The sequence below is a fragment of the Mus caroli genome, chromosome 5, assembly GCF_900094665.2.
Source record: "Mus caroli chromosome 5, CAROLI_EIJ_v1.1, whole genome shotgun sequence".
Classification (NCBI taxonomy): Eukaryota; Metazoa; Chordata; class Mammalia; order Rodentia; family Muridae; genus Mus; species Mus caroli.
The window spans coordinates 31,324,769-31,335,317 of NC_034574.1; the positions used below are offsets into that span (position 1 = coordinate 31,324,769).

Here is a 10,549-nt window from a genome sequence, read left to right on the forward strand (position 1 = left end):
AGGAGTGGGCTTCTCACTGAGGGCGGAGAGGAGTGAGGTTCAGGGATTAATGGGGAGACAAGTGGGCATTCTGGTGGACAGGGCAAGGTCCCCAAGGTCAGAGGCTGAGAGGGCAGCATGAGTCCCACACACAGGGGCTCACACTAGTGACTCTATCCCCTCAGCCTCTCATTCATGCTGACACTTACCAGGGGTCACACCATACAGGGACTCAACATCAGCACCTCTGCCTGCCCAGACTCCTCCTATCCAATGCTGCCAGTTCTCAGCAGGGCCTGGAGCAGACATCTCAAGCCTTCTCAAACAATCCTAACTCTCAGAGATCAGGGTCTCTACAAATGCACGGGAGTCTCCCAAGCATGGCTCCTGTGGCTCTACTGGCCACACACATAGAAGCTGAAAGTGAGAGCCCTCCATTCAGTCCAGTCTGTGCACATGCATGTGCACACACACACACACACACACACACACACACATGAGCTCTCAAGGGGGAAGGGGCGCAGGACTTCTAGACTCTGAGTTGCCCACTAGAGCATTGAGCAAGACAGGACCTTAGAGGCTTTTGGAGAGCCTGGGAGAGTGGAGCTGGGAACGACCTGAGATCAAACCTGAGATGCCCAAAAAAGATGACCTGTAGTGCTGGGGACCTCAATCCATAATGACATCACACCTGTTGACCTTGGACAAGAACAAAGGAGGGCAGCTGTCCACCACCAGCCAAAGGAGATGTCCAACAGGGAAGGCAGAAGCAGGTGGTACCACCAGAGCCAAGAGTCTCTCTCAGTTCCCAGCTGGGAACCCCTGATAGAGCTCCTGGCTCAGGTGACATGCACTATGGTGGAAGGAGGCCTACAGTCTTTCAGCCCCAAATAGCCCCTCCCATCCAGGCCTCCACTGCTCCCCATGACCTAGTCAAATGACTTAATTTTCCTCAGCCTTCACAGTTGAAAGGAGCTGCCCAGTCCCTTTCCCAAACCCCATCTGTTCATCTTCATCTTCCGCAGCTGAGTCTCTGTGAGCTGCAGGCAGTGGGGTTCTTGGGGTGCTCCCACTGGACTTCAAATGTTTGCATGGGAGGATGACATCTCACTGCCTGCAAAGCCTTCTCACTGACCTGAGCATCAGCCTGGACTCAAGTGAAAATGCAGCATGGCTTCCCTGCCCTCAAGGACAGCCCTCGGTGTCACCCTAACCGCCTCCCTCGCAAAGAAAGTTATACAAGATACAAATGAATCACCCTTACACACAGACTCTGGCAGGGTCCCTCAGCACCTGTAATCCCTTCATATACCGCTGCACAAGACCCTGGGCATCCTCATCCCAGGACCCTAGGCACCCTCAGCACAGGACCCCGGGGTATCCTCAGCACAGGACCCTGGGCACCCTCAGCACAGGATCCTGGGGTACCATCGGCATGAAACAGGAGCCCGCTAGAGTATGCACCTGTGGTTTGCCTCCATAGACTGTGTGCTACGGTACACTGCTCTCTGGCCACCACCTGTCCACTACACAGGCAGCGCTGTCTTTCTCCTCATTCTTCATCCAGACACTAGACTCAAGGCCCTGACGGGCTTGCCTGCCAGTGGCAGGCACCTGACAGCCCCTGTGACAGGCACTCAGCATGAGCCACCGCATCCTTGGTCTCTGTCTCACTTGGGTGGCTACCGGATGCTTCGGTGGTAGTAGCTGCAAGGACAAGTGCTCGGTGCCTACAAGCTGCCAGTCTCAGCTCCCTTGGGAAGCCAGACCTCCGCTCCAGCCATAGAACAAAGGGAGACTGGCTCTCAGGAGCCCTGAACTCAGGAAGCCGCAGTGCCCAGGAGCCACTGAGACACTTCTAATGCAAAACCGTAAAGCCATAAACACCACAACACCACAGCTATAGGAAGCAGGGCTGTCAGTCAGCTTCGTGCCAGGCATGGATCCATTCACTTCAGATCTCAGAAGGTCTCAGTAGGTAGAGACTGACTTGCCACCTCAGAGCCCAGCACTGAAGAAAGCAAGAAGCTGGCACAGCAGGCTATTCCTCCTAACCTGGGCACCTCCAGTACAGAGTCCCACGAGCCTCAACCCTGTACACCTCCTGTGACCTTTCCAAGCTAACCTCTAGCCACGCATCATGCTGTGATCTATGCATTTCACTTAGAAAATCTGGCCCTTGTACAACCAACCTATGAGCCTGCAAGTCCCCCTCCCACAGCAAGGACAGAGGCCCCAGAGCATCTCCTCCATTCATGTTAGGACTCAAAGCCAGAGGGGAGATCCTGAGACAAACCCAGGCCAGGAGGCTCGGAAGCCAAAATATTCACCACCCCAACCCTGGCATGGGCTCTTCAGCTACACATTTGGGGACCATGCGCAATCTTTTTCCCTCCCAGCTTCTTGCTCAGGCTTCTGCTCCCACACAATGTATTTGGTGTCTCTGTGTGGCACCTGTGACCTTCAAATTCTTACCTAACAGGACCCGCTCAAACTGTCCAGCTTGAACACCCTCCTTCTCTCCTCTACTTCGGCGCTACTCATCCTTTGAGCCATCCCTGAGGCCGCCTCTGCTATGCTGTCCTCCCTGATGACGTCCTTCTCAATATCTGCCTGATTATGTCTATCTCATCTCTCCCATCAGGTGACTGTGAGCTCCAGGTGCTTGCCCAGAGAATGACAAGTGAGACCCGTTCCCTGCACTTGGGGGCAGGACTGTTTCGGCCCCTCCCCCAAGGTCCATAAATTGAAGCCCAGGACTTGCAAATGAGTGAATCAGTAGGACTTCTAACTGTGCTTCCATTATACTGAGCTTGTCAAGATGGCCTTAACCCAGTGGTTCTGGTGTCCCAATAGGAAGGAGAGAGCTCACGATCTGGGTGCGAACAAAGGGTCAAAGGGACACTGCTGTCAAGGACCCACATTGCCATAGTCCTTTGCCACAAAGCCAGAGCAAACTAATGCACCTGCCTCAAGGAACCTGGCCTGCAGCAGTTCGCATTCAATTCAGGCAGAGACCATAATCCCTCTATACAAGAAACTGAGGCTGACAGCCTGCCCTTGGCCTTCCACCACAGAGAACCCACCTTCTGACCTGCACTGGGCTCTCTGCATTTATATAACATGACACAGGGTAGGGAGTCCAGCCAGATGCCTGGAGTGGAGCACGCTCAATCTGCCTAGAACTGTCTAGGAACAAACACCACCTCTTCCGGAGACACAGCACAGGCTAGAAAAAAAGTCACTGGTCAGTCTGAGGAGCAGAGAGGAGACCTGGATGTAGAAAGTTCGCACCCAAGTTAAACCATGAGTTGTATTCAAGTGTTATACAGGAAGGAGCCCAGGTGAGCATACTTAAAATAAGCCCCATTGGCAAGTAATTTCCCCCAAAACAGTTCCTCACATTCCTACCAGGCTAACAAGAAATTGCCACCCCTCAGATGGAGCCTAGCACAGAAGTCTGTTTCCCACCTTTCTATGTCCTCTCTGCCTCCAAGGGCAGTGTGGAGACCCAGAGCCCTGTGTGCACAGCCCAACCCAGGCCCATCAAAAGGCAACCCTGGTCGGTTTCCACGAAGGATTCATCTCACTTGTAACAATGTGTTGGCACAGCTAAACGTCAGCTGGAGAGGCCCTGTTTGAACTTCCAAGTGAGTCCTCTTCCCTATCTCCATGGGAGCGGGAAAGAATGGCGCCTTCGCAGGGAAAACTCACATATGTTCCCAGAGCTGGAGTGACAGAAACTGTCTGGAAACCAGCTTGAGTCCCACCATCCCTCAACCCATCCCTTAGCAGGATGCTTGGGATGCTCACTAATGTCTTTCGGAGAGTCTGTGCCCCTCCCCCAGCCCCCCCTCCCGCAGCGGTCTTGTTTTGAAAAGCACCTGATGTTATAAAGCAAACACTCTGCTGTGGACCGCATCTGCAGAGGGCAGAGGCAAGCAGCAGAAAGGCAACCCCATAAAGACAGCACTCACAGAGTCCCTCAGTCTGCTCTGGTCTCATCCAAGCTTGCCGAGGTGGTGCTTCAAGCAAGAGGTACAGCCAACTGCCAAGTGCTGGCTCTCATCTTTGTCCCTGTGGCTGCACACTGAGCATGGAGGGGGAGCAACGCACTTCCAAGACACTTCATGTGCCAAGAATGTGCTGTGCACACCAGATCTGAGAGAACTGTGTTTAAAGGAACCGGTTTCCTGAGGCAGCCCTCACCCATCTTTTTCTACTCCTGGGTTTTCTCAGACAAGGTAAACCTATGAGTGCATCCCCAGCCATGGGCTGTCGGTCAGGGTTTCTGGAGAGAATCCCATCTTCTGCAAGGTCCATGAGAGTTGGGAGAAGAGAGAAGACAGAAGTCAGAGAGATAACCGGGTAGTGTTTCCATGCTGCCCCGCACATTCATCATAAACTAGGTGCCAGCTAAGTGCCAGGCTGGGCCCAGGTGTCCACATCTTACGCCTGCCCCCATGTGATAACGGCTGCAGAAGAGGGTCACTCAGAGCTCAGCCAGTCATTCTCCATCCTCAACTCTCCAAAGTGCCTATTCAAGGGCCAGGCTGTAATCTCATAGGGGGTTCAGCTGGACAGCAAGCAGCCCATACTAGAGGCAGCTGGTCTCCTTTCCTATAGATCCATCACCCCCACCTGGTGTCTCACTCCCTTCTTTCATACCATGAAGCTAAGTGACAAAGTGACAAGATAGTTGAATTAACCACTTCAGCACCTCAGATCCAGATCTCAGTGTGTTTCTGTCCCTTTCAGTTCTTGTGTTCTGGGCTACTTACTATTCAGTCCCCAAGAATGGCCAATGGCCCAGGGGTTCCGGTTTATTATTGGGTGCTAGCCAGCACTAAAAGGCTGGGGCCAGCGGAATACCTAGAGGTGGAGGGCTTGCTCAAGGTGCAGTTGAGAAGGACATCAGGGCACCTCAACTCCCTTCTTGGGAGGAACACCCAAGTACTCTGTTCAGCACCCTGACTGCCCCCTGCTGGCCAGATGCGTCCACAGCACCAGCTCTGCCCTCTGAGGGCTGCTAGTCTTCCTGGAGATGCCATTAGCTTAGGGACCAGTGAAGACACCTGCACCCTGGACAAAGCCAGCCAGTAGGGAAGGGGCTGGCAGGACTGGAGTTTAGACCAGCCAAGGCCACATGGTGGTCCCTTCCCTAGCACAAATGGAAGCCTCCGAGCAGTCACCGAGAGTGCGAGGAGAGGAGACTGGGGGAGGGGGGGTTAAAAGTGTCTGCAGCTTAATTAGGTCCACCTGATAACCCAAAAAGAAGACCCGCTCACTCCACTTCCCAGTGCATGCAGGGACTCTGTCCCTATGCAGTCTCCTAAAAAACTTGGAAGACAAGGAAAAGAGGTGGAGTCACCTCCTGAGGGGTGGGGTGGGGGAGGAATGGAAAGTCTGTGTGGTACAGGCAGTGAGGAGGGATTCCTAGCTCTCTCTCTCTCTTCATGAAAACACACTTCCCTGGAGAGCAAAGACTTGCAAACCTGGAGTGCACACACCTGAGATTCCTCAGAGGGGACAAAGTGACTCTGACCTTTAACAAGGAAAAACAAACCCCTTGAGGTGCACTACCAAAAAAAGGAACAGGGAGTGGCTGGATCCTAAATCTGGAAGTGCAGGAGAGGGATGGATGCTGGAGATCTCCGGGCAGAGGGAGAGGCATGGGAGAAAGGTAGGGAGGGAGTTGGCGCACTGCTCTAAAGACCACAGAACGTTAAATAATATTAAACACCCCATGGTCCACTCGGACCAAAGACAGCTGTGGGACACACTAGGAGGAGCAATCCTAGAATTAAGAGCCTTCGAACTGGACATGGAACTGCCAGGGATATCGTGGACCCTGAGATCAGCATAAATGAAGTAGTAAGGACGCCAGAGGTGGCAATTCCAGAGGTGCTCTCTGGAGCTGCTGAGTGCAGTGCAGTGTGTGGGCGACCCACCCACTGTCCACGCGGCGCAGAGCTGGGTAGCCCTCAAGGACCTGGAGTTGTCCCATGCTGCCCAGATCCTGAAGACTCCAGGGACCTTCCCTGTAGCCCAGACCTAGAAGCTAGGGGTGTTTCTGGTCTCCAGATCTTCGGAAATGCCTTCTGAGCGAGACAGAATCTCACAAATTCGAGGACCCTTCCAAAAGTAACCCATAACCAGAAGCCAGTAGGGGCGCCGCCGAGGTGACCCGCGTCCCCCAAGTAGCCAAGAATGCCCAGCAGAGTGACCGCGGGTGGTCCGGAAGTAAGGGGCTGTGGTGGTCTCCCTGGGTATCCCGAGGTGTCCGGGCAGGGCCGGGGTGCGTGCGGAGGTTACTTACGCTGCTGTTCTCTCCTGTCCAGTGTACCATCGCCTGGTTGTGCGTCGCGTCTCCCTTGAGCACGAACGACGTGCTGATGAGCGAGACCTGTGCGCGCGAAGCCGAAGCCGCACCGGCCACCGGCACCGCCCGAGCCCTGCGCCCCTTGCCCGGAGCTGGGGCGCCATCGGTGCTGGGACCCGAAGCAGAACCCGGACCGAGACCCGGGGCGCTGGGTTCTGATTCTCGTGCCTGCGGATCTTTGCGATCGCCGGACTCCGTGCGTCCCGCGGGCAGCAGCCTAGTGATCTGCACACCGGGACCCTGGCGCCCGGGCTGGGGGGAGCGCCCCATCGCTCCGCAGGCAGCCACCAGCACCAGCAGCAGCAGCAGCGGCCACGAACGTGGCCAGCACGGCGGCAGCAGAGCCTGAAAGCTCCGGTCCGGCGCAGTAGAGCCAGGACGCTTCGGGGCACTCGGGGGTCCCCGGTGCGCCATGGTCGCTGGTAGGTAACGGCGGGGCGGTGCGGACGACACCGCGGCCGGGAGAGCGGGAGGGCGCTGGGAGCTTGAGCAAGAGCGCAGAGAAAGGAGCCGGGAGGGAGGGAGCGCGGGAGGAGGGGACTCAACGCCGCCACGCAGCCAAGGGAGCATCGCCACCTGCCGGCCGAGCGCAAGTCACCGCAGCTCTGGGCTGGGCCAGGCCGGGCCAGGATGTCCTGAGCGCAGTCACACCTCCAAGACCCCTTCCTTCCTTCCTTCCTTCCTTCCTTCCTTCCTTCCTTCCTTCCTTCCTTCCTTCCTTCCCAGTGACTCCTAACTTTATCCTTGCTCCTCTTCTCCCACCCTCTTTTCATCCTCCCTGACTTTCTCGAGGCGTCTACACTTGACCAGCCAGAGTTCCAGGCACTTGGGGCACAACAGGGTGCAACAAAGGGAAACAGGCCACACCCAAGTAGCGCGCTTAGAGGCCAAACAACTCCAGAGTAGCGGTTCTGCGGAGGTGGGGAGGGCGCCTCCTCCCGGCGCTGCTGGAGAGAGTCAAGGGGACGCCTGCGAATCATGAAAACCTGAGAGATGTTGACAGCTGAGGACAGTGCAGGAACCTTGGGGTGTCGCCCAAAACCAATTTAGTCCCTCAGACTCTGGCTTTATCTCCCACCTCCAGGGGGAGCCCCTGAACAGATTACACCTGTGTAGCGGTAGCAAGGAGAGAACAGAGAGGCAAGGTCCCAGCCAGAAGGTGTAGGCCAGCACAGAACATGAGGAAACTAGCCCCAGAGCTCACCAAGTCTTTAATTCAATGTCAATAAAAGCAGCCATTATTACCAGCCCCTCTGCCATCCAGGACACAAAGCAGGTGCCTGCCCAAATAAGGCCAAGAGTGCAGTTGAGCTTTGTCCCCTCAGCATCCTCTCAGGAGCAGGGTCCAGGAGACAGGGAGACTTGGAGACCAACACTGAAAGGCCCCGCTGCCTGCTGGGTCTCTTCACTCCTGGGAACAGAATAGAGCAAAGAACAAAGTATCCAGCAACGGCTGAACTTGCTCCCAAGGTTGAACTCCAGTGCCCCCTCCAGGAATTTCTGTTCAGCACAGGTCATTTTGCCAGGGCTCCGCTGTGCCAAGCACTGAGCAGGACTAGAGCGCCTGCCCCTGTCCAAGAAGGCCTCCTCCTGTGGAATGTGCCCAGGCTACATCCTGATGTAAACTTCCAACCCGAAAAATTCAGGAGCTGAAGTCCAAAGCCAGGCAAGATGAGAGGGCGCACAGCTGTGGCGACATTTGGTCTAGCAAAGAAAGGGCAGCGAAGCCTGTCAGCCTGTCAGGCTGAAGGGGGTGGGGAAGGAGAGGAACCGAGAAGATAATGTGACCAACTCCCGGGTGCCTTTTCCAGATCTGGGGGGTGGGGGTGGGGTGGAGGGGCTTCCAAGTCATGAGTGTATACCGTTACAGCTGTGGTCTCCTCCAGTTTGGGGTAAGCTTGGCTTTGTTGTACTTTGATTTAAAAAATAAAATTAAATTTAAAAAGCTTCTAAGTAATAAGAGAAAGCCTCAGACCATGACAGACTACTGAACACCTACTATGTATTGGGGATTTTCCTAGGGGTCTCTGTCCCTGGCAGGACAGGTAGTGGGTAGAACTGTCCCCATTTACAGGTGAGGAAACACTCTCAAAAGTTCAGTTACAGCCTGAAGTCACCCAGACTCTAACCCAGGTGCTGTGATCAGAGGTGACATCTTTTATAACATCTATACCTCTTATCATCTGGGGAAGGGGCTCTGGGACACTACATCACTCAGGTACTCACTAGCCAGTCAGGGGGAGATGGGAGCCACCACTGGCTATCCCAGCCTATCAGACTCGGGTCACAGAGACTTGGTCAAGGTCCCCCATGAATAGAAGAGTCTAGGCCGGGCATACAGGTATGATGCCCTGGTGGGGCTCTTTCCAGAACAATCTCCTGCCTCTGCTCCAGTGAGGTTACAGGTATTTAGAAGAGTGTGTCTGGTTCATCTCTTCCATGATGAGCTGTTGGGATCATTTAGTTTACAGCCACGGCTGGTCACTGATGAAGGAGAGGAGGCTCAGATCTGGCGAAATGGACCAATGCTTATTAAAAGGCCTATCTTAGCTATTAGCTGGCACCCAGGAGAAAGGAAAGTTGCTGCTGTGTGATGAAGGGTGAAGCTGGGATTGAGGGGAAGCCCCACTTTATTTTGTGGTAACGTGGAACTGTCAACCGAAGAAGCAAATGTCTAGAAGGAGCCAGCCACAGCCACCACAGGTGCTGGCCTGGCAGAGAGAAGAGCCCTTGAGTACTGATCTTACCGCTGTGCCCGGGAGTAGCTCAATTGATATTCAGAGGCTGACCGAGTATAGCTGGAGTGTTTGAAGCAGGGGAGTGAGATTATTAGCTTTTTTATAGCTGCTATCCTGGCCTTGAGGACAGGCAGAGAGACCACTTCGGAGGCAACTCCTCCAGAGGGCTAGAGATGTGGGGGCTGGAACAGAGGCGAGAATAAAGGAAAACTCTGCAGAGATCTGTCACTCCACTTCCAACCACTTTGCATTAACCTTCCTCAGAAACATACAGCAAAGACTTGCACACAGATGCACGAGAGAAGCGCAGGAAAGTGTGGACCACAAGGAAAGCTGACCGGCCACTTCTGGGCATCCCATCTGATGTCTCCAGCTAGAGTAAAGAGGGCATACATGCACTGTCAGCAATGTATGCCAGGGTAGCCGGAGGCTCAGCAGACACAGGGGATGTGAAGGGCTGATAGAGGTGCTGTAGAGGAAGCCTTGAAGGAGTCTCTGGATCCAAGTACATACAGATATGATTCAGCATTGCCCCTGCATGGGAATCAGAGAAATGCAACCCTCTTCAAAGCTATAAAGCTCCTGGTATTCCAAGTACAGAGATACTGAGATGGAGCCTGCTGCAGACATCCTCTGGCTCTGCTCGCTGATCCATACCCCACAGCGGGTGAAAGGTCTATCCTGTCCCTGGGACCTCACAGCCTCACGGTGACACTAAGCATGCGCTCCAAGAGAAGAGTTTGGGACTCAGTCCAGTGATGACCTCAGGCTCTGGTCCTGAATGTCCACAGCAAGCCAAGGTGGCCCCAGGTGGACTCACAAACCTCACATATCATAGACAGTAGGGAATGTGCCCCCACCAGAAGCTCACATGGGACACAGTAAGAGATCCTGACCAGTCAGTGCCCTGCTTCCCCGGGTATTATACCTCCACCCGCCCCGCAGATGGTTCACCTATCAAATAGGCCCAGCCTGCCTTGACCTTGTGCTTCTCAAAGCTCCATGCCTGGGCCAGCATGTGCAGTGTTTTCAGGGACTAATGGGAAATGTAGGCTCCTAGGCCCTCCCAGACCTAGGAAACCAAAAGACTCCGGGTATGACCCAAGGCTTAGGCTTTATCACATCCTCTGGTAGATCTCGTATATCCCAATTTTTTTTTTTTTTTTGGATTTTAAAAAATATTTTTATTAGGTATTTTCCTCAATTACATTTCCAATGCTATCCCAAAAGTCCCCCATACCCTCCCTCCCTCTCCCCTACCCACCCATCGTATATCCCAATCTTGAAAGCCAGTCCTATCCTGGTGTCCCAGGCAGCGTTTTAGACTTGCCTGGCAAATAAGAAAAACTCCTGGTTTTAAGTTTTCTGAGATGGAGACCAACCACAGCATTCAATCATCTGAAGCTCCCAGGGTGATTTGACTGTGCATCCAGTAAAGACCACTGTCCCC

General features: G+C 54.2%; 1 protein-coding gene across 2 annotated transcripts in view; it reads right to left on the bottom strand.

Annotated features, from left to right (window-relative positions):
- The window catches only part of Sorcs2 (sortilin related VPS10 domain containing receptor 2), a 371,962-nt gene extending 365,099 nt beyond the window's left edge, over positions 1–6,863 (bottom strand). The window contains exon 1 of one of the 2 annotated variants that reach the window (XM_021162553.1): positions 6,299–6,863. In XM_021162553.1, the coding sequence (XP_021018212.1) occupies positions 6,299–6,775 (477 nt within the window). In that variant the 5' untranslated portion in view covers positions 6,776–6,863. The remainder of the gene's footprint in view (positions 1–6,298) is intronic. The other variant, XM_029478093.1, reaches the window with a different exon arrangement.
- Between the last annotated feature and the right edge of the window lie 3,686 nt (positions 6,864–10,549).